The sequence below is a fragment of the Podarcis muralis genome, chromosome 1 (genome assembly GCF_964188315.1).
Source record: "Podarcis muralis chromosome 1, rPodMur119.hap1.1, whole genome shotgun sequence".
NCBI classification, from domain to species: Eukaryota; Metazoa; Chordata; class Lepidosauria; order Squamata; family Lacertidae; genus Podarcis; species Podarcis muralis.
Window position 1 is genome coordinate 7,679,925 of NC_135655.1, and position 22,914 is coordinate 7,702,838.

Below are 22,914 nucleotides of genomic sequence, written 5' to 3' on the forward strand. Positions count from 1 at the left end.
CGCAGCAACCTGGAAGTACTGGAAAGGGTTACTTCCGGGTTTCGCGGCTCGCGCATGCGTGCAAAATGACGTCATGCACTTGCGCAGACGTGGCGAATCACAACCTGTGCGTGCGCAGACGCGCCACTGTGGGTTGCGTTCTGCTCATGTTGCGAACAGGCCTCCGTTCGCAACCAGAGGTACCACTGTACTAATTGAAATGTGGTCATGAGTGCGCTCTCTCTCTCTCTCTCTCTCTCACCCCCCCCCCAAGAGTACAGCCATCACACACAGCTGGATGAAAGAGCAAAGTAACTGCGGTAGATGCTCCACTCGGTTTACTTACAGAGCCTCAAGGTCCTTGATCGACGAAGAAGCAGAAACCTAACAGGGAAGAAAGGATTTGCTTTCATTGTGGCAGTTCGGCTAACAATGCCATGACCCCTGCCTGGTTATGACTGCTTAGATAGGGCAAGGGATAGGAATGCAAGAAGCTGCCTTATACTGAGGTCAGACCCTTGATTCACGCAGCTCAGTATCGTGAACACTGACTGCAAGAGGCTCTCCAGGGTTCCAGGTAGTGTCTCTTGTTCCCGCCTGAAGATACTGGGGAGTAAAGATATTGGGACCTTTTGAACGCAGCACAGGTACTCTGTCACTAAGGTGTTGCCTTTCCTAGCAAAAGCTTTAGGATGCATTAAACAAACTCTGGAAGGAGGGACAGGAAGCGCAGCAAGTAGCCCCCACCTGCTGAGAGTTCAGCTGCTCGAGTTCCTTGACTTTGTTGTTCAAGTGCTGCAGTGTATCCTGTTGTCCCTATGGGCGTTTTTAAAAAGGGAGAAAGAACACCAGATGAGACATGCAAGCTCTGCACTCTTGTAGGCTCCAAGAGAGCTTTCAGCACTGCACAAGACCTTACCTGAAGCCACTCTCCTTTCTTGGCAATCTCACTCTCCTTTTCTCTCAACGACACCTCCATACTTGTCACCTGCTCCTCTTTCCTCTTCAATCTGCAAGAGGAAGCACAAGAGAAGTCAAGTCTCATTTTTAAAAAAATGCAGACTTAACACTGACAAGCAATAGTCAAAAGATGTGATTATAAAAATAATAATAATAATTTATTATTTATACCCCGCCCACCTGGCTGGGTCTCCCTAGCCACTCTGGGCGGCTTCCAACAAAGTATTAAAACACAGTGGTCTGTTAAACATTAAAAGCTTCCCTAAACAGGGCTGCCTTCAGATGTCTTCTAAAAGCCTGGTAGTTGTTTGTTCTCTTTGACATCTGGTGGGAGGGCGTTCCACAGGGCGGGTGCCACCACCGAGAAGGCCCTCTGCCTGGTTCCCTGTAACTTGGCTTCTCACAGTGAGGGAACCGCCAGAAGGCCCTCGGCGCTGGACCTCAGTGTCTGGGCAGAACGATGGGGGTGGAGACGCTCCTTCAGGTATACTGGACCGAGGCCGATTAGGAGATTTTGGTGTGCCGCTACTGTGTCACTGCGGTGTTGCCTTGAAACTGGCCAGCATTTATAACCTGGGTCAACGTCTTTTGTTCTGTGTGCCCATAAGAACACAAGAAGAGCCTGCAGGATCAGGCCAGTGGCCCAGCTAGAACAGCACCCTGTTCTCGGACTGGCCACCGAGATGCCAGCGGGAAACCTGCAAGAACATTTCCCCCTTCTGCAGTTTGTAGCAACTGATACCCAGATGCATTACTGCCTCCGACTGTGGAGGCACAGCATAGATATAAATCAGGCCCACAGCATGCAGGAGTTTGATGGATAGAAGCAGAAGTACAACAACAACAAAATTATGTGCCAAAACAGAACTCTTGTGGTTTTAAAGGCCTTGTTGACTGGCTGCCACTCTCCGCTTTCTTCTTTAGGAAAGGGCCAAAATATTCCTGTCCCTGGAAAGCATTTTGAGATGTAAGCATTTCCTAAGTTCTAACACTAGAACTTGCAGACATCCGGCAAAATTGAACGTTGGACAATTACGGACAGATAAAATGAAGCACTTCTTCACACAGCACTAAGTTGGAACCATGGAACTCGCTCCCACAGGAGGCAGTGAGGACCACCACCTTAAAGGTAAAGGGACCCCTGACCATTAGGTCCAGTTGTGGACGACTCTGGGGTTGCGACGCTCATTTCGCTTTATTGGCCAAGGGAGCCGGCGTACAGCTTCCGGGTCATGTGGCCAGCATGACTAAGCCGCTTCTGGCAAACCAGAGCAGCACACGGAAACACCGTTTACCTTCCTGCCAGAGTGGTACCTATTTATCTACTTGCACTTTGACATGCTTTCGAACTGCTAGGTGGGCAGGAGCAGGGACTGAGCAACGGGAGCTCACCCCGTCGCGGGGATTCGAACCGCCAACCTTCTGATCTGCAAGTCCTAGTCTCTGTGGTTTAACCCAAAGCACCACCCACATCTCGGACCACCACCTTAGATGACTTTAAAGAAGATGAGAGAAATTTATGGAGGAGGGGGCTATCGACAGCTACCAGTCATGGCGGCTATGATCTGCCTCGACAGCTACAGGCAGAAATGCCCCTGAATGCCAGTTACCGGAAACGGCAGGAGGAGGAGAGGCGCTGGTGCTCGAATCCTGCTTTGGGGCATCTGCTCAGCCACTGTGAGAACAGGATGCCGGATTAAACGAGCCATTGCCCTGATCCGGCAGGCTCTTCTTATGACCTTATGCAGTGATATGGCTTATTTTATTTGTGCTGCTGGACATTTTGATTTTATTGGTTTATGCTGAATTGAATTTAGGAGGTTATGCTTTGGAATTTTTATGACTCTGTGGATTGTTAGCTAGAATTTGGTTTGTTTTTTTAAAAAGTGGAAGGGGGTTGTGTTCTCCACCCCCCCCCCCCCGTTGTTTGGCATTGCTATTTTTTTGCAGCAGCTATCAATTTATTTTTATTTTAAACAGCCCCTTTTGAATGGATTGGGGGGTGGGAATAGTATATCATGCCAATTATCAAATTAACTTATTACAAGAAAATGCTGGCAGACCAGCTCAATAAATCTATGAGGCACATGGGTGCTGTTTGTTGCCGTTCATGCTTTGGAACAATAAGTGCAAAGAAAATGTATAGCCATATGTTGTTTTTGGTTTATTGTGATGCTACTACCAGGGACGCGGGTGGCGTTGTGGGTTAAACCACAGAGCCTAGGACTTGCTGATCAGAAGGTCGGTGGTTCGAATCCCCACGACGGGGTGAGCTGCCGTTGCTCGGTCCCTGCTCCTGCCAACCTAGCAGTTTGAAAGCACGTCAAAGTGCAAGTAGATAAATAGGTACCGCTGTGGCGGGAAGGTAAACGGCGTTTCCGTGCACTGCTCTGGTTCGCCAGAAGCAGCTTAGTCATGCTGGCCATATGACTCAGAAGCTGTACGCCGGCTCCCTCGGCCAATAAAGTGAGATGAGCGCCGCAACCCCAGAGTCGGTCACGACTGGATCTAATGGTCAGGGGTATCTTTACTCACTACCCCTTGAAGCTTATACTAATGCACAAAGCTGCAGGATCTTTTGCCAGCTCAGCAACCCAAGATCCTTTTAACTGGAATCGCCAAGGACTCAACAAGATGACTCTCTGCTTATGCAGCACCGACCGCAATCCACATTATCAGAAACCAACTAAAATAGTTAATGGTATTCTGAACCTCTTGATCCAACTCTCCATGTGCTGGCGCTCTTTGTGACAGAAAATGGCAATTTATCTTATGTCAAAATTATCTAAGTGCTTTCCCCTTGCTTTTAAAGTCTTAGCCTTAGATTAACATCGAAGTGCACAATCCAATTCAGAGACTGAAGGCAGGTTAAGGAGTTCTCAGATTCTAGAGCTGTTTGCTCATAAATCAAGATCAGTCACAAAAAGGCACCTGTAGGGGGGGAAAACCCATTATCATGTTAACAAGGACACCTGCAGTTTTATAAACCAGCAAAAACCACTTACAGATTCTGAAGATCTCTGACTTCTTGGGCAGCTGATATCTACAGAAAGTGTACACAACACAGAGTTATTCTGAAAAGAAGCACTAAGTATATGTAAACAGTAATGTCCCTACACCCCTCAAAAGTATCAGATTTGAGGATAACAAACCAATGGCCCATTTACCCAAAAAGATGCAAAAAAAGAAGAAGAAGAAATGAGAATTTCTAGAAGTAGCTGAAAGGCGTTAACTTCTATGGTCCAATAATCTGCCTATATCTTTTCTTTCACATTTCAAATCATTTCCTATTAGGAAAAGCTCTTGTTTCTGTAAGCCATTTTGAATGCACAAATAGTTTAAACGCATTAAATCAACACATCTTTAACTTGCTATTCCTATTCCCAAATGCCAGGAGATTAGCCACTGTCCTTCCAGTCTCACAGTCTGGAGGATCTGCAGGCCAGAGAGATAACGGCTTGTTTTGAGGCCATCCGGAGGCTAAGACCAGCTTGAAGGAATTAAGGTTTGAAAGTTAAAGCATCACACTCTAACCCATCCCTTCCCAGTCTTGGATATTGCAGAAGCTGTAGGACTACAACCCCCATCGTCCACAGCTAGTATGACCGGTGGTCAGAGATGAAGTGAGTTGTAGCTCAATAACACCTGGGGACGCGGGTGGCGCTGTGGGTAAAAGCCTCAGCGCCTAGGGCTTGCCGATCGAAAGGTCGGCGGTTCGAATCCCCGCAGCGGGGTGCGCTCCTGTTGCTCGGTCCCAGCGCCTGCCAACCTAGCAGTTCGAAAGCACCCCCGGGTGCAAGTAGATAAATAGGGACCGCTTACTAGCGGGAAGGTAAACGGCGTTTCCGTGTGCGGCTCTGGCTCGCCAGAGCAGCGATGTCACGCTGGCCACGTGACCCGGAAGTGTCTTCGGACAGCGCTGGCCCCTGGCCTCTTGAGTGAGATGGGCGCACAACCCCAGAGTCTGTCAAGACTGGCCCGTATGGGCAGGGGTACCTTTACCTTTACCTTACCCCTGCCCGTACGGGCCAGTCGTGTCCGACTCTGGGGTTGTGCGCTCATCTCACTTAAGAGGCCGGGGGCCAGCGCTGTCCGGAGACACTTCCGGGCCCCGTGGCCAGCGTGACGAAGCTGCTCTGGCGAGCCGGCACCAGCGCAGCACACGGAAACGCCGTTTACCTTCCTGCTATAAAGCGTTACCTATTTATCTACTTGCACTTAGGGGTGCTTTCGAACTGCTAGGTGGGCAGGAGCTGGGACCGAGAGACGGGAGCTCACCCTGCCGCGGGGATTCGAACCGCCGACCATACAATCGGCAAGCCCTAAGGCCACCCGCGTTGGAAGAGTAAGTAATAGCAAAGACACCTCCTGGGATGACAAGGAATCCAGGCAGTTCAGAAGGAGGAGCAAGGGCGTTTTAATGCTACAAGCTCAGCTAGATGCCACAGGCTCCTTGCTCATGCCCCTGCCCCATTGAACTCTCCCGTGCTTTATGCCCTCATGCGCCACCACCCAAACCAAATGTGCCGCCTGTCATTTATTTTATTTTTAAAATCATTACATTTGTTTACCCCTTAATACATAAAATGCCTCGTGTGGCATGCCTCCTATGGTCCTAAACCTGCGTAGCTGTGAACATTTTCCAGGTGTAGACCTTACAGCACACAGTGAGGCAGAAAAGATCAAGCTTCATGGGTGCCTCCCCCAAGGAAAATGGGGCATTATTTGGAAGCTAAGCTTCGCCCCCCCCCCAACCCGGCTTTCAGAGAAGCCAAGCTCACCTCACGGGGGCCCTCTTCCATAACAAATTAAGAGAGCAACATTTCATGGCAAGACAAAATATGCTCCATGTAGCCCAATATACAGTGGTGCCCCGCAAGACGAATGCCTCGCAAGACGAAAAACCCGCTAGACGAAAGGGTTATCCGTTTCGGAGGCGCTTCGCAAGACGATTTTCCCTATGGGCTTGCTTCGCAAGACGGAAACGTCTTGCGAGTCTTGCGATTTTTTTCGCTCCCCCCCCCTTTTTCTAAGCCGCTAAGCCGCTAATAGCCTTTTAGCCGCTAAGCCTTTAATAACCGCTAAGCCGCTAAACCGCTAATGGGCTTGCTTCGCAAGACGAAAAAACCGCTAGACGAAGAGACTCGCGGAACGGATTATTTTCGTCTTGAGAGGCACCACTGTATTCCCCCTCCAAATAGATAATAAAGTTGCGCTCCAGACAAAATGTATAGCAGCACACAGCTGTCTGGTAACCTCCTGTGCCAGGCACTCAGATTATTTAGGGAGACAAGCGATCCCTGCATTGCAGGGGGTTGGACTAGATGACCCCTAGGGTCCCTTCCAATGCTATGATTCTAAGAGGGTGCTATACTCTTGGACACGTAACTCCAGTGGTTTCGAACCACCCTGAGATCTATGGGTACAGGGCAGTGTACAAACTTAATACAGTCGTACCTTGGTTGTCAAACGGAATCCGTTCCAGAAGTCCATTTGACTTCCAAAAACGTTCCGACAACCAAGGCGCGGCTTCCGATTGGCTGCAGGAACTTCCTGCAGCCAATTGGAAGCCACAGAAGCCGCGTCGGATGTTCGGGTTCCAAAGAACGTTTGCAAACCGGAACACTCACTTCCGGGTTTGCGGCGTTCGGGAGCCAAAATGTTTGAGTCGCAAGGCGTTCGGGATCCAAGGTACGACTGTACATAGTAATAAAAATAATTCTTGAAAGCTTCTTCCTGCTGAAACTCTTCCCACATAGATGTGTATCCCTTCCACGGGGCTCTCTGCACATGGCAGGGAATTCTAGGCAATGTCCCAGGGTGCTTTGCTCAGCTCCTGACAGGTGCCAAGACAACTTTGCAAGTGCTCAGTGTAAGGGTAAGAATACAGCAACTGCTTGGCTATGGATTGCAGGGCTCTGCATGAAGGGAAGGGGGTGCTGTAGCCCATATGCTTCACAGGTTGCGGGTGGGGATAGATTTGAACTCTGGTCTCTCCAGATAAATAATTATGTAACAGGTGGAGATCCCAGAAAGTGAGTGGACAATACTGAGGCAGATGACTTGTATGCTCTGAAGCCACTCCCAGGAACTTAAACAGGGCTGACTCCCAAGGGTGTGCTTAAGACTGCAGTCGGAAACTCCTGGGACTGTTTTGGACTCAATGTGAAAACAGTTTCCCACTGCAAGACCCTCAGGCTTGTGCGTCCCCCCTCTTCCTCCTCTGGCATGCAACCAGGCGGAGGAGGCTGCTTAAACGTGGGTGCAGAAGCTTTCAAACCGCACTGTGAAACAAATCACTCGCAGTTTTATTATGTGCTCGTAAATTTTGATTTCCTTTTAACAAGTCGCCTGACAGATTGGTTGAGAATGTCTCTTTTGCAAGAGCGATAGGCTTTTAATCGTTAATCTGAATGTTTAATTGATTAGACATATATCTCACGGTTCAATCAGCGGCAGCTGGCGCCCACCAGGGACTAACAGGGCACAAGGCAGGGGGCACAAAAAGTAAGGGCAGCTAACAGCAGAGTAAGCAAATTCTGGTCTTGTCCCCATCCTTCCTGATGCTCAGTTCTACAAGGGCAACACTGAGGCCAGTGCCACCTCCTGGACTGGATGCAAGTCAGAAGGCAGGCAGGCAGGGAGGGAGGGGCTGGCTGATGTTGGTGAAACAGAACCCCCTTCACCTAGTGGTCCAGCCTCCTGTGGGTTCAATGGCAATGCATGAAAGTGCCAGGCCTCTCCCAGCAGGAGCCGCCCCCCACCCCTGACAGATAGGAAAGGAGAAGCCACACTGCAGGAAGAGGAAGACTGCAAAGCAAAGGACTCCCTCCAGCTGCCGGCTCAAGACCACTTTACCTGTGTGTCCTTTCCAAGCTGGGCCTTTCCTATTTCTTCTTTCAGAGCCTCTATTTCCTGTGCCAAACCCTTTTCAATGACAAAACAGACAAGGTTGTACAATGGAGACAACACATCCCACAAAAATGAGAAAAAGAAGGGTGCGAAAAATTGGGCCACAAACAGGGCAATGCAATGACAAACACACAAACACACAAGAAAGGCAGCGCACGACAGATCCAGCACCTACCTGGACAGTTTTTTCCTTGGTGGCAACTTTAAGGACCTCAGCCTGGAGCAGTTCTTCCACAGACTTGATTTTCCCATCCTTCTCACTAATTCTTTAGCAGAGAGAGAGAGAGAGAAAAGAGTAGAGAGGTTAAGAAACTCAGTGGTACAGCATTGGAAGGGGAGGCATTTGCGCAAGATGGGAAAGAAATGCTTCAGGAAGTTGCTGAGGAATATAATGCAATACTGCCCAAATGAATCAGAGCAAGCATCAAGAAGTTGGTATTTTTAGGTATAAAGTAAACTGATTCACAACTGAAAGAGTCGGGTGGCATCTGCTGGTAGAGAAGCTTCTGCTTAAAGAAAAGCAATTTCTTCAAGTAATCTTCTTCAAAGAATACAGCACTGCTACTATTATTGCAGGACATTCTTTCTGGTTTTAAAACAAGGTTGGGTTTTCACCCAATGCCAGTGCAGCTATTGGCACCTGACTTGAAAACTTCCTGGGACTTTAAAAAGGAAACCCCAAAAGTTATAAATCTCCTGCAAGCTATCAAACTTTATTCGGTGTGCACTGGTGTGACCTGAGCAAGCACACAGGGGGGAAATTTTGTTTCAACACACAAGTAGATGATATTATTGTTTTATTTAGGTTGGGGAGGGGGGCTGAGCTGGCCCAGAATCAGCTGGATCCCAAGTTGGATCCATTATGGTCACATGACAGCATTGGGTCTGCTCTGGTTCTGACTACTGTACTAGCTCCAGAATGGTGAAGTGATCTACCTGTCCTCCTCCCTTCCACCCCCGCTGTCAAGCTTGGCAGGACTATAGATGCAGTGATGGCCCTGCTGCTCTGTTAAGCCCTGCTGGGCAGCAGCCTGAATTTAGGCTGCACCCTGAAGCCTTTCATTTCACAATCATGGTTTCTTCTGAAGAGTCAAATGCAGCAACTTCGAACATCCCACTGCACAGATCACATTCTAAAGTCTGGGTGCTTTTGTAGTAAAAGCCTGCCCACACAGGCTTCGTGGATAACAGAAACGTAAGGGTAAAGAGGCCTTTCAAACTGAAGAAGAGGAAATGTGCTTTTACTTACACTCTTTGTAATTCTTCCACCAACGTTGCAAAGGAAACCTTGGGGAACAAAAGCAAGGAGGACGAATGTTTAGAGAGAAAGTCAGAATACTGAAGCTAGCAGATGGTACCAGCTCTCACCAACTTTGCAGATGGAATTCGTTTTGGAAAGCTAATCAGTCCTATTTTTTTTAATCGGACTAAACTGTAGCATTTTGCAGCACCTGTAATTAGTTCTTTGCAAAATTTAAGAGTGAGCTTGAGGAATACAGGTGTCCTCACCAAACGGAGATAGGGCAGCTTTATGAAGGATACTTTGCAAGCTCCTGTTCTAATGGAATCTCACTGAGACGCACAATTTCCCTCCTTCTGCAATGCTAGAAACTACTGTGCCTTGGGAGGGCACTTGGAAAGTGTGGAACTTTGCTGCACGGCCAAAGGTTTTACCTTTGCATGGCATGGCTTGACCGACAAGTTCTGCTTACACTCTGAAGATAGTCAACAACCCAGCTCAAGGTTGAATGCTGTTGACATTTGCATTCCACCTTAAGGAACAGGCGTGAGATTGTTGCATGTCACAGGTCTGTTTACATTCCAGCACAGTATGCTGGGAACTTCCGTATCTGTATAGCTTTTGCTTTTGCTGTTCTATCCGAGATGACATGAGAGAGACAAGATGTTTCTTTGTTCTGATTTATGTTTAATAAATCTGTAGCTGTAGCATGATTTCATACGCCTCACGCCTACTTCTGTGTGCGCAGTACACTCTGCTAATTGCGTGCCCTGGCTTCTAAAGTCCAGGTCGCTGATTTACGTCGGAGCACGGGCCGATGGAAGGAGACGTCCGAGCTGGGCTTGCCAGCTGGCCTCTTGGCCCCTCTGCATGTGGAATGCATGCACGGCCAAAGGTTTTACCTTTGCATGGCTTGACCGACAAGTTCTGCTTACACTCTGAAGACAGCCAACAACCCAGCTCAACCTTTCCACAAGCCCAACTGGGTAAATGACTTGAAGGGCTGCCTATTTTCCTGGATGTGACTTGGCTCACTTGTTTGACTTCTCCAAAGATGTTGACAAGTTTTCAACATTAAACCCCTTCTCCCTTTGTCAACACGGGCAAACCCTGCAAGTAGAACTGCAATGAAACCATGAAGTCGATGGCTGCTCCAGGGCCAGCAGTGCTGGGGTAGGACTTGCAGAAAGTCACAGCAACTACTTTCAAGGTTAGAAAAACCTTCACCTTGCTTTGAATGGGCTTCAAAGGATCGAGGGCTGAACTCAGAACAGATGGCATCACCTCTCGCTAGCTTTGCTGAGGGAAAGGGTACCCACAGATCAGAATGTTGGTCCATTATATTTTTAGATGGGATTAAGCAGCAGCAATATTTGCATCGCGTGTCACACGAGGGCTAATGCAGACATAACTGCAACTGCCGTTTATGCATAAACAGCAGCTCACATGCAATCTTCCTACTCATGGAAGTAGGCCACGGAGAGCATCTCTTTACACTATTCCTCTGCTCGTGTGGAGTAAGACATTTGTGCAGGCATTTATTTACAGGGGTTAGCAGACTGCAGGAATGTCAGCAGTTAACTCTTCAAGGGCCCAATTCTTTGAAATCCAAGTGAACGAAAAGCGCAAGGCAAAAGCAGTGAGGCACATTGCAAAATGGAAGCAGCAATTTCAGGCGAAATCCTCCGACAGGGATTGACTTAACAGCAACCAATTTGAAAAACTTTCTTAGCAAAACCAAGGCAACGTACCTGCTCTGTCTGTACCCTCTGCAGATTTTCAACTTCACTTTTCAAGGATGCGTTCTCTGTTCTCAGTGCCTTTTAAGAGGAAACACAGTACTGTTAATTGCAACCACAAAAGGGAAGATGATACATTTGCCAAGAACAACATTCTTTTATCACTGCTGACTTATCTGACAACATTTTTAACGTGTGGAAGTCACGGTTTACATGGCTGGGTCCCTTTCCTGACATAATCTTTGTTTTGTACCCTAGCATCTCTCCTCAAGAATAAAACCTTTAAAGTGGGGGTTCTCACCCTGTGAAACATCTCAGAAAAACTCTGTCCTGGTCCTCCTATCCACTGATACGTGCCCTTAGGTTTTAGCCTGCAAGGAGCTCAGCAACATTTACCCAAACAGAGTAAGCAGGTCAAAGGAAGAGCTTCACACCCAAGATCTAAGCATCACACGCTCCTTCAAGCTTACAAAGCTTGGCTGGTAGACAAGTACCAATGGGGCAGGTGGGAGAGTCTGAATGGATGGCTGTTACCTTACGCTGAAGGCTTTCACTTTTCTCAAGTGTAGAAAGAAGAAAGCCAAAGGGAAAAAGCTTGCCCTGTAAGATTCAAGTCCATAACTACATTCTTAAAGGGATTGCAACTGGAAAAAGCTTGTGCTGCTTTTCAGACAGGGAATACAGTCGTACCTTGGATCCCAAACACCTTGTTACTCGGACGTTTTGGCTCCCAAACCCTGCAAACCCGGAAGTTTGCAGTTCCAGTTTGTGTGTTCCAGTTCGTGAACGTTCTTTGGAACCTGAACGTCCAACAGGCCTTCCGATTGGCTGCAGGAGCTTCCTGCCGCTAATCAGGAGCTGCGCTTTGGTTTCCGAAAGTTTTGGAAGTCGAACGGACTTCCGGAACGGATTCCGTTCAACCTCCAAGGTATGACCGTACCTGGATTTTGGTGCAGCTGGGGTACTCCATCATGGTCCCCTCCCTTTATAGACTACAAGACATGGGTGTGCCACTGTCACATTCAGTAAGATCTTCAGTTGCTGACTTCATCTCCTGCTGCTAACTGCTGTATAAGATACAGTGGTACCTCGGGTTAAGTACTTAATTCGTTCTGGAGGTCCATTCTTAACCTGAAACTGTTCTTAACCTGAAGCACCACTTTAGCTAATGGGGCCTCCCGCTGCCGTCGTGCCGCCAGACCACAATTTCTGTTCTCATCCTGAAGCAAAGTTCTTAGCCCGAGGTACTATTTCTGGGTTAGCGGAGTCTGTAACCTGAAGCGTATGTAACCTGAAGCATATTTAACTCGAGGTACCACTGTATTTAACTAGTTCTGTGACTGGACTCAGGATGGGGCTGAGGAAGTCCTCTTCCTTTGCCAGTCTTTCACTGTCCCTCGACCTAAGTTGAGTTGCTGGATTAACCCATTATTTTTCCAGGGAGAGTGGGGAGGAGAACAGAGCAACCGAGGCAGGACAGCAATGGAGAGACAGAAAAGGGGAGCTTGGGACAAAAGTGAAGCAGCAGCTGCTGTTGCTACAATCCGGGCATGTAACTACCCTGTGGTGGAGCGAGACACACTGTATTAGCACCCAATGCCACACTGTGACACGTCCGACTCTTAAGAAGATTTACCTTTAACTCGTCTTCTTTATTTGCCATCTCTATGAGTCCAGCTTCAAGGAGTTCCTCAACCGTCTTTATTTTGTCATCCTTGTCTGTCATGCTGAGGAGGAGTTGAAAAGGATGTGATGAACTTCAACTCAAAACCAACTGGTGCTACCAGGACAACAATCCTATGTTCATATGTTTGGGTGTATTTCCTGCTGAAGCCAGTGGGCATTGTGGCGAGCAAGCAAGAACATACGAAGCAGCCTTAAAACGAGAGCCAGACCGCTAGTTCATTTAGGCCAGGACTGTCTCATTTAGCAGACAACGGTTCTCAGGCTGTCTTCAGCAGAGCAGTTGTTCCCAGTCCAGGTACAGAAAATCTTTTAACTGGAAATGTTAGGGATGGAACCTGGGACCCTCTCCATGTCAAGCATGCACCTTAGCACAGAGGTATGGGGTCCTACCCCTGTTAGAATTCCTGCTCCATGATTGCAGTCATGGGATTGTTCTCTATCACATGACAGTATATGTTTTGACTCCACAGAGTGGGAAGTGACGGAGACAGGATGTTTGTGTTACTGCACTCCGTGAAGTAGGACTATTGTCCTTTGTTCTTTCTCTTTGCTGTCTGATGCTAGAGAGAGAGGGAGCCATGTTGCAGTGCTCCATGTGTGTTTATATGTAAATAATGTAGATTAGCCAAAATGCTGAGTTGCTGAGGTCTGTTATGTGAACTGCACAAACTCTGCGGATCCCTAAGTGTGCCGGTGTCTGTTGGCATCGGTCGCTGTGATGTTCGGGCAGAAGAAAGCTTTTGAAGCTCCCGAACGAAAGGCCAAGAGGGAGGGAACATCCCAGTCGGGCATATGTCTCTGCCAGGGTCCTACTCGAGTGTAGGCTGAGCTCCTGACAGCTGCTCTTTTTGCTGGGGGGGGGGGAGTTTGCTAGTGCAATAAACGAGAGGCTACCTACTGCCCCATCTCTTACCTTCTTTCCATTTGCTCCAACAAATCCTTATTCGTCTGAAAGCAGGAGAGAAAGAGAGAAAGTCATGCTTAATGCTGGTTTGCAGCTCTAGCGAGCAAGACAGCTGCTCAGAATCCAGCTGTTTGCATTTGTGCTGATTATCTGAAGCGCCGATGCAAAAAAACCGTCAAACGTTAGAAAGTCTGAAGCTGAAAATCCCCCTCCCCAGCCATGATAATAATCATGTTAAAAGGTGATTAGATTTCTTTCAACGATGCTCCAAAACTGCCATGCGTTGCCTGGCAGTACAAATGGCCCAGATATCCTGACTCCTATTAAGCAGGAATTCTGGAACTGCCACTTTTATCCAAGCCAAATAGAACATGTTCCCAGCTCTCACTGTTACAGTTAATATTTCAAAGCAAAGTGGCCCATTATGCTAAAGATAGCTTGAGAACGAGAGGACAGAAAAGGGCTTCCTGGAGCCAAGGAGATGCTTTCCTACTCTCTAACATACCTCACCCCAGTCTCTGTACCATTAGATCAGGCATAGGCAAACTCGGCCCGCCAGATGTTTTGGGACTACAACTCCCATCATCCCTAGCTAACAGGACCAGTGGTCAGGGATGATGGGAGTTGTAGTACCAAAGCATCTGGAGGGTCGAGTTTGCCTATGGCTGCCTTAGATAAAGGTAAAGGTACCCCTGCCCGTACGGGCCAGTCTTGCCAGACTCTAGGGTTGTGCGCTCATCTCACTCAAGAGGCCGGGGGGCCAGCGCTGTCCGCAGACACTTCCGGGTCACGTGGCCAGCGTGACAAGCTGCATCTGGCAAGCCAGTGCAGCACACGGAACGCCGTTTACCTTCCCGCTGGTAAGCGGTCCCTATTTATCTACTTGCACCCAGGGGTGCTTTCGAACTGCTAGGTTGGCAGGCGCTGGGACCGAATGACGGGAGCGCACCCCGCTGCGGGGATTCGAACTGCCGACCATGCGATCGGCAAGTCCTAGCCGCTGAGGTTTTACCCACAGCGCCACCCGCGCCCCCTGCCTTAGATACTAGCCACCAAAATCCTCTGAACGACTTTACACCTCACCTTGTAATTATTACACTATTTTGTCATTTTGATTCATTCAATGAGCTAGTCTCCAATTTAAAAAAAGATTACTTGTAAGCAACATCACCTACTTCCCTTTGTTAAGACGTTAAAGCCCCCCTTTTCTGTAATAAATGTAAGGTTATTGCCTCCACATAAGAGTCACTTGCCAAAGAAAAAGGAATTTTTAAAACATCCTTTACTACTTAAATAAATTTATTTCGTGTTTAAGCAATTCTGATTTGGTCCCTTGCACTCCTGGCTAAACCAATATAGCCTGAATGCAAGATGTTTCAACCTTTCTGCTCTTTCCCCCATTCCCAGAATCCTGCCCTTCCTTTAACCAGAACTCTGTATGCTCTGCACTAAGAGAAACTAGAAAATTAATTGAAATCTAACCAATTAGCAGAGCTTTGCATGATTTATTCTGCTTCTGCTGGACATATGAAGGGCTAAGGAGTTACACAATGCAGTGAAGCTCCCTCCCGGGCTGTCTCTTAAGTGCTGGAGATCCTGTTCAGCCATCCCCCTTTTCAGTTCTCAAGATTTCACATTCTCAAGCAGTACCAGATTCTGTTTCAGCAATTTCTGCACAATCCTAGGAAACACATATAAACCCTCCCTTCTGTTACTTCTTCCAAGCTGAGGTATTATCTTTATGCAACTAATGTTCTGCTACTCTTCCCATCCACAGGAGCATCAATTAGAGGAATTATCTCAGCCTCTTGCAGTCCCAGCTTCCTAGAAATTTGTCCCTAGTGCCAAGTTTTTTTGGTCAGATTCCATTTTTCCACATATTCTTCAATTTTCTTGCAGAACTACTGAAGTATTCCTTCATCAGCTCTGTAGCCTCTGGAGCTTTAAGCAATCTTGCCAAAAGAATGCTAGATGTCCGTCTGCCATGTTTGGTGATCTGTAAGAGACTCTACCCCTTCCCACTTTTCTGTTGACACAGGAGGTTCCAGATTTGATCCTCGCCATGTTCAGTTAAAGCCATGGTTTTCCCAGTAGTGATGTACGGAAGTGAGAGCTGGACAATAAAGAAGGCTGATCGCTGAAGAATTGATGCTTTTGAATTATGGTGCTGGAGAAGACTCTTGAGAGTCCCATGGACTGCAAGAAGATCAAACCTCTCCATTCTGAAGGAAATCAGCCCTGAGTGCTCACTGGAAGGACAGATCCTGAAGCTGAGGCTCCAAGACTTTGGCCACCTCATGAGAAGAGAAGACTCCCTGGAAAAGACCCTGATGTTGGGAAAGATGGAGGGCACAAGGAGAAGGGGACAACAGAGGATGAGATGGTGGGACAGTGTTCTCGAAGCTACCAGCATGAGTTTGACCAAACTGCGGGAGGCAGTGGAAGACAGGAGTGCCTGGCGTGCTCTGGTCCATGGGGTCACGAAGAGTCGGACACGACTAAACAACAACAAATGTCCAGTTAAACCAAGGGTAGGCAATGTGGTAACCCAACGGATGTTGGACTGCAGCTCCCGTAATGCCTGAATAGGGATATGAGATGTAGCCGAAAACATCTGAAGGCACCTTGCTGGCTTCCCCTGGGTCAAGACACCTCAGAGGGGGGCTGAGAATGACCTCTGCCTGCAACTGACTTGCTGCACAGCAGCTCCTTATAACCCCAAAATTATATCCACCCCTGCTCCTGGCATAACTTCCTCAGTGAAAGTTCTATTAGTTAAACCAGGGGTCGGCAACCTAAGACCTAAGACCCATGGGCCACAAGTTTAACCGGCCCATGGACCCCCGCCACCCGCTCGGTTAGCTCCCGTGTTCTGCGCTAAACCAGTGCAGAGCAGAGCGGGGACCACCTTCCGTGACGCTGGCCGGCTTCCCATTGGCTGCAGGAAGCTCCTGCAGCCAACGGGAAGCTGCACACGCCTCCTCCGCGCCAGAAATAGCATTTGTGCATGCACGCGCACTCCAGCCCACCGTGGAGTCCGCGGGACCATGAACTGGCCCAAGCCACAAAAGCTTTGCCAACCCCTGAGTTAAACTATTGTAGCAAATAAAACTATGAGCTCTGCAGCAGATCAAGGAAGACCCATTGGAATTGATGGACACGGGCAACTTAGGTCCAGTAATTTGAATAGGTCTACTCCGAGTAAGACTATTTTGGAGACATTTCCCAGTTACTTACAATGAGATATTGTTCCATAGACGTTGGCAAGAGCCAACTTGGTCGGCTACATTTGCAGGACCTGTGCACCCAAATGTGGCCGCTCCTTAGTGGCAAGAAGTAAAGGGCAAAGACATCAAAGAAGCTGAAGGAGCTAAGCAAATTGTTGCTCCCAAAATGCTTCCTTTCAAGCTATCCGATGGTGGCGGCAGCCCTTCTAGTCCTTTGTGGATTCCCTTTTTCCAGGAGCTGCACCAAAACAACCATTTCTAGGTCAGAGATCAGAGGGGCTTATATGCTCTGCCATCTGGAGCAGGGAAGGCAAACGGCGACCCCAACATCTCCATTCTCAGCCCCTGAGTCTCAAATGCAAACCAAACCCTCTCGTTATCCAAGCAAAGAGCAAAGCTAAGGTTTGTACCAAAGGCCTACCACTGACGTCTGGTCTACTCAGCAAGATCTAGTAGATAACACAAGCAGCTGGTGCTCTCCACCCTGGCCAAGAGAACAGCAACCCTGATTATCACAGCATTGTCCACCCATCTGAATATTGTAATACTGTACTGCCAGAGGCATAAGCAATTAAAGGCATCCCTTACTGAAAACATCACCTAGAGCAGGCTTCCTCAACCTTGGGCCTCCAGATGTTTTGAGACTACAGTTCCCATCATTCCTGGCCACTGGTCCTGCTAGCTAGGGATCATGGGAGTTGTAGGCCAAAAACATCTGGAGGCCCAAGGTTGAGGAAGCCTGACCTAGAGCACCACTGGCATTCGCGAAGCAGGAAAAGCCTATTAAGTGGGTTCCAAAGAGTTGTTGGGCCTGCATGTTCTCAACGTGCATGCGTAGTTTTTGTATATTTCAGATTGTCTACTCCAACTCCGCGCCCCGCCCCCCAGCAAGACATAATGGTATTGTGAGAGGATAAGAATCGTAGAGTTGGAAGACGCCCCAAATCATCTAGTCCAACCCCTTCCAATGCAGGAATTAGTGGCCAGTTGAAGAAATAGTGGCCAAATGAAGTGGGGGGTCTGTTTGGCTGCTTCCTACCCTGAAGTTGTATGATTAAGAGAAAGAGACTGGATATTATAAGGGGGTGCTTTTTGCTGCACGCATTCTAACCCATGGTCTCCCATGGAGGACCAGAAACTTATTTTCCAATTAATATCTCATATAGTTAACATTAAGATACGGTATTACATAAACGGCTTATGAATCATGCATATTAAGGAGCATAAAATATTGTCAATAAATGGTGAAATCGTCAAGATCTTGCACCTGTTTCCAGTCTATTCCAAACACCACGCATATACCGTATTTTTTGCTCTATAAGACTCACTTTTTCCCTCCTAAAAAGTCAGGGGGAATGTGTGTGCGTCCTATGGAGCAAATGCAGGCTGTGCAGCTATCACAGAAACAAGAACAGCAATAGGGATTGCTGCTTTCACTGCGATCTCTCTTGCTGTTCTGGCTTCTGGGATTCAGAATATTTTTTCCCTTGTTTTCCTCCTTCAAAAACTAGGTGCGTCTTGTGGTCAGGTGCGTCTTATAGAGCGAAAAATATGGTACATGCAGCAAATAATACCAATCTAGATACAAAAGCAAAGGACAAGAGCAGGCACAAACGTTTATGCCCCACTTTTAAAAAAAAAATTAAATGATTTTTGAAACTTAACTATCTGGCAGATCTGCACCATGTACCGTATTTTTCGCACCATAGGACGCACCGGACAATAGGACGCACCTTGTTTTAGAGGGGGGGAAACAAGAAAAAAAAATCTCCCCCTCTCTGCCCAGCGCCCCTTCAGCGAAGCAGCAGGAGGCGTTGCGCAGAGAGGGGGAGAATTTTCCCCTTTTGTTTTCCCCCTCTAAAACAAGTTGCCGTTTAAGGTGCATTCAGGCGGCTACCTTGGAAGCCTGGAGAGGGGTCGGTGCGCACCGACCCCTCTCCTCTCCAGGCTCCTTTCGACCTGCTCCTTGGGGCTGGCGGGGGGAAGCCCACCACCAGCCCCAAAGAGCAGGTTGAGGAGAAGCGGAAAGGCGCGCAGCGGAGAGGCTGCTGCCATAGTCGCGCGTCACCTCTCCAGCCGGGAAAGGGTAAGCGGGGCTATGGCTTCTTCGCTCCATAGGACGCACACACATTTCCCCTTCATTTTTGAAGGGGAAAAAGTGCGTCCTATAGAGCGAAAAATACGGTAGTTAAACCACATGACTTCCCCCAAGGAATCCTGAGAACTGCAGCTTTACCCAGAGCTACAATTCCAAGCACCCTTGGCAAACTATTGTTTCCCGGGATTCTTTGGAGGAAGTCATGTGTTTTAAATGTGAGTTGGGTGCGGATCTGCACCCTGTCCTCCTGAAATACTGAAGAAGTTAACTGGGGCGTGGAGCTCACTTAACCAAGCAAGTATTGTCCACCACCAAAGACAGCTCCGGAATTCGAATTAGATACTAGATTTCTGAGCATATGACCTCCCTTCTCAGGTGTGATGTTGTTCGGGGGTGGGGGGGGGTGAGCAGGGCATCCTACCTAGAAGTAGTTCCAAACCCAGCTCTATAAGCAACTAGAAGACACAGGATAAACATCCTTTAACCCTCTGCTGGCTCCCACATCCAACCCTCAAATCAGCTGCATCTACATCAACAGCCGTTTCTGAACAAAGGTAGTATTATTAGCAGCAATTTGTCTGCCATACCTGCTCAGACAAGAGAGCCTGCAGCTTCTGAACTTCCAACTGCAGCGCTTTGTTCTGATCCTTTAGAACCTGAAATGAAATCACCAGACGGCGCTGTCAGTTCGGAATTCTGTACCCAGACATTGCTCCTGCAATCTTCTGTGTGTTATTGGAAGAGAAATGGTGGTTCTGATGAACAGCAATTGGCAGAAATGTTAAGAGAGTCCTGATCCCTGTTTGGGTTGGCTATCTATCCGTTGAATTGAAAAGGGTTGATCGCCACCATGATTATAATGATAGCACTTCTGGGAAGGGTCTTCGCTTTAACCCGCTTATGGCGATACCAGCTTGTTCCAGATGATCCCAAGGGGCACAGATTTACTGGAATAGCCTATGTGAAGTGCTTTGAACACAGGGGAAAGTGCTTTGATGGAGCAGAAGGAATAAGGGGGGGGGAGTACAAATTTGATCTTGGGGGGTGGGGTGGGAAGAGACACTGAACACATGAAGCTGCCTTATGGCAAATCAGACCACTGGGTCTGTCTAGCTCAGTATTGCTTGCACTTCTGAACTCCTGGAGAGCTGCTTCCGAAGGGGAAGGAAGGTCCTGGACCTGGAGGTGCCAGGAATTGAAGCAAGGACCTTCTGCATGCCAAACAGATGATCCACCACTGAGCTCTGGCCTTTCTTCCTGAATGCAGGAGATCACATTTCAACAGCATTGAGCTGGAAGGGAGAGATGCTCAAAGGAAGAACTAGAATAAACTAGGGAACCAGGGAAGGGGGTAGACTAGGACCCCCCCAAAAAGGTCTAGCAAGTGGAAGCAAATCTAGCATTTGGGACAAAACCTTGCCCCTATTAGCAGCACTGCTGTGAACAGCACCTCTGGGTATGGTCATTCTCCAGCAGGGAACCCTGCAAGCCTGATCTGGATCAGAGCATATTCTAGATAAACATGTCCTGAAGCTACTTTCTCCTCAAAATAAAAGAGTTCAGTTTAAGCACACTTTTAAAAATACTGAATATCGTAACATGTGGTTTAGACCTCAAGTCCCCTGATTTAAAATAAAAATAAGGAAAAACAGCTGATCTGGAGAAAAAGCATGGGGAAGGGGAACGCTGAGTGCATACTTTTGCTCATATTGAAATCCCTACTTGTTTCAGAAGCTCCTTAGCACTGGGGTCTGCACAGACACTGCAGTGCCCCTCTGCTCGCTTCATGCTGAGCCACAATTTTGTGATGAGACATCTCACTCTTCTTTCCTGCATCACTGACAGCAATTTTTTCAAGCCGCATCTCCATTTGTTTTTGGGACGCTGTGCTGCTACACTACCATCCAGCACCTTTTCTTGTGCCCTTCCTAGTCCTGCTGCCAAGTTGTCAGCTGTCCTGTTTTGAGTAAGGCTGCTCTAGGCAATGCACACACACACACACACACACACACGCACTACCTGAAGTTCCTCTTTTGCACTTGAAGCTTTGGCATGGTGTCCCTCAAGCTGCTCCTCCAGTGCTCTGATTTTTTCATCTCTGGCCTGAGTGCTGAAAAACAGGGCAAAAGGTTAAAAAGAAAAAAAGCCCCCCCCCCTTGCTTACAAGGCCCAGCCCACTCCAAAGCAAGCACAGAACAATCAAAGAACAATGGCTTATCAGATGGCACTCTTTGTTTATTTACCTTTTCTGCATCCTTTCCAGCTCATGCGCAGCAGCGGCCTAGATAGAAAGAGGATTAGCACTATTTAGTGTGTTGCATCCGAGCAAGAGTCAACAAACACGGCTACATCCAATGTTAAAAAGCCAAGATTGAGCCCATGAAATTTAGCTTCTTGCTGTGCCTCTCATTTTCTGCCACAAGCAAAAAAAAGGGGTGGGGTGGGGAGACACATGTTTTGCACATCTCCGAAAAAGGCACCGCCACATGCTCAGTAATCTGCTCATCAGACTGTGCTCTGCAGCGATGCTTTCAAATCTAGGAAAGAAAGCACTTTATATTAGGTAACAGGCTAGGAAGTGAAAATGCTCAGGGCACCGTTGCTCTGGATAATGATGTATATGACTGCATTAGAGGAAATGCCACAGAGCTGGGGGCGGGGGGAGAAGATATCTGCCCACGAACGGGCAGAGAGTCATTCCACTGTGGGGGCACCAACTCCATTACTCTGATATTATGAAAATGACTTCAAGCCGCAATCTAGAAAAAGGAGGATTTCCGCCTTAAGCTGGAGGAGCTTCAAAGCAGGCTGAAGCCACAAACACAGGGAAACTTCCGCCTGCAATGAAACAATCCACAAACAGGTGCTTAATTCCCCATGGTGGCTCAACGCTTTGTACGGCACTTGGATTTGCTGCAGTTAATGCAGATTCTGTCTGCAAAGATGTGAAAGCGTGAATGATAAGACACATGCCCTTTAGCATCGGGAAGACATGTGCTTGGAACCCGACTGGGCTGCAGCTCTCCGGCACATGCCCATAGGTGAATGAAGAGCACATTTGTCTCTCCTACTCTGTGCACCTGTTGCCTTTGTCCATGGAGTAGTAGTGATGTTCCCAGTAGTGATGTATGGAAGTGAGAGCTGGACCATAAAGAAGGCTGATCGCCAAAGAATTGATGCTTTTGAATTCTGGTGCTGGAGGAGACTCTTGAGAGTCCCATGGACTGCAAGAAGATCAAATGCATCCATTCTTAAGGAAATTAGCCCTGAGTGCTCACTGGAAGGACAGATCCTGAAGCTGAGGCTCCACTACTTTGGCCACCTCATGAGAAGAAAAGACTCCCTGGAAAAGACCCTGATGTTGGGAAAGATTGAGGGCACAAGGAGAAGGGGACGACAGAGGACGAGATGGTGGGACAGTGTTCTCGAAGCTACCAGCATGAGCTTGACCAAACTGCGGGAGGCAGTGGAAGACAGGAGTGCCTGGCGTGCTCTGGTCCATGGGGTCACGAAGAGTCGGACACGACTAAAAAACTAAACAACAACAACTCTGTGCACCAGCCGCAGCAAGCACAACTGTGATGAAAAGTATGTGTAACCTTGCAAGTTATTTTTGGCTGAGAAACACTGAGAGGTGCGCCATCGCTCAGCGTGCTCCAGGGCAGAGAGATGATCTAGACCTGGGTCTCCTTAGCCTGCTACACGTGGCCTTAGCATGAACCATCCTCCACTCAGTTCAAGCCCACAAGGACAGAGAACAAGAGTCTCCCATTGTGCAACACTTTATTTCAGGGGTGGGGAAGGAGATGCCCTCCAAATGTCGCCGAACTACAACTCCCATCATTCCTGACTACTGGCCATTCTGGCTGAGACTGATGGGAACTGAAGTCTAACAACATACGGAGGGCTAGATTTTCTCCACTCCTGCTTTTTGTTTACTTGACTGAATAGTCAACTGTTTCCTTCACGTTTCCCTCGAAAGTCCTAGATCTCAAATTGTCCCATCTGTTTAGGCAGGGCAAGCACGATTTCTTATCACAACTTGTTAGCAGTAGCAGTGGATTAATTACAAAACAAAAAATTGTGCAGATGTTTGGAACTGAGGAAGAGAGGAGGGTCCAGGGCAAAGGTGGATCATCCTAAGCAACAAAAATCACTAGATTTTTCCA

At 48.0% G+C, this 22,914-nt stretch overlaps 1 protein-coding gene across 11 annotated transcripts in view; it reads right to left on the reverse strand.

Annotated features, from left to right (window-relative positions):
- The window catches only part of KTN1 (kinectin 1), a 105,803-nt gene that overhangs the window by 25,319 nt on the left and 57,570 nt on the right, over nucleotides 1-22,914 (reverse strand). For 7 of the 11 annotated variants that reach the window (XM_077919351.1, XM_077919245.1, XM_077919318.1 and 4 more), the window contains exons 16-28: nucleotides 20,989-21,026; nucleotides 20,765-20,855; nucleotides 19,333-19,401; nucleotides 13,430-13,464; nucleotides 12,467-12,557; nucleotides 10,843-10,911; nucleotides 9,101-9,138; nucleotides 8,027-8,117; nucleotides 7,798-7,866; nucleotides 3,945-3,982; nucleotides 899-989; nucleotides 727-795; nucleotides 326-363 (exon numbers count right to left, since the gene is read on the reverse strand). In XM_077919351.1, the coding sequence (XP_077775477.1) occupies nucleotides 326-363; nucleotides 727-795; nucleotides 899-989; nucleotides 3,945-3,982; nucleotides 7,798-7,866; nucleotides 8,027-8,117; nucleotides 9,101-9,138; nucleotides 10,843-10,911; nucleotides 12,467-12,557; nucleotides 13,430-13,464; nucleotides 19,333-19,401; nucleotides 20,765-20,855; nucleotides 20,989-21,026 (827 nt within the window). The remainder of the gene's footprint in view (nucleotides 1-325; nucleotides 364-726; nucleotides 796-898; nucleotides 990-3,944; nucleotides 3,983-7,797; nucleotides 7,867-8,026; nucleotides 8,118-9,100; nucleotides 9,139-10,842; nucleotides 10,912-12,466; nucleotides 12,558-13,429; nucleotides 13,465-19,332; nucleotides 19,402-20,764; nucleotides 20,856-20,988; nucleotides 21,027-22,914) is intronic. The other 4 variants (XM_077919214.1, XM_077919387.1, XM_077919451.1 and 1 more) reach the window with 1 other exon arrangement.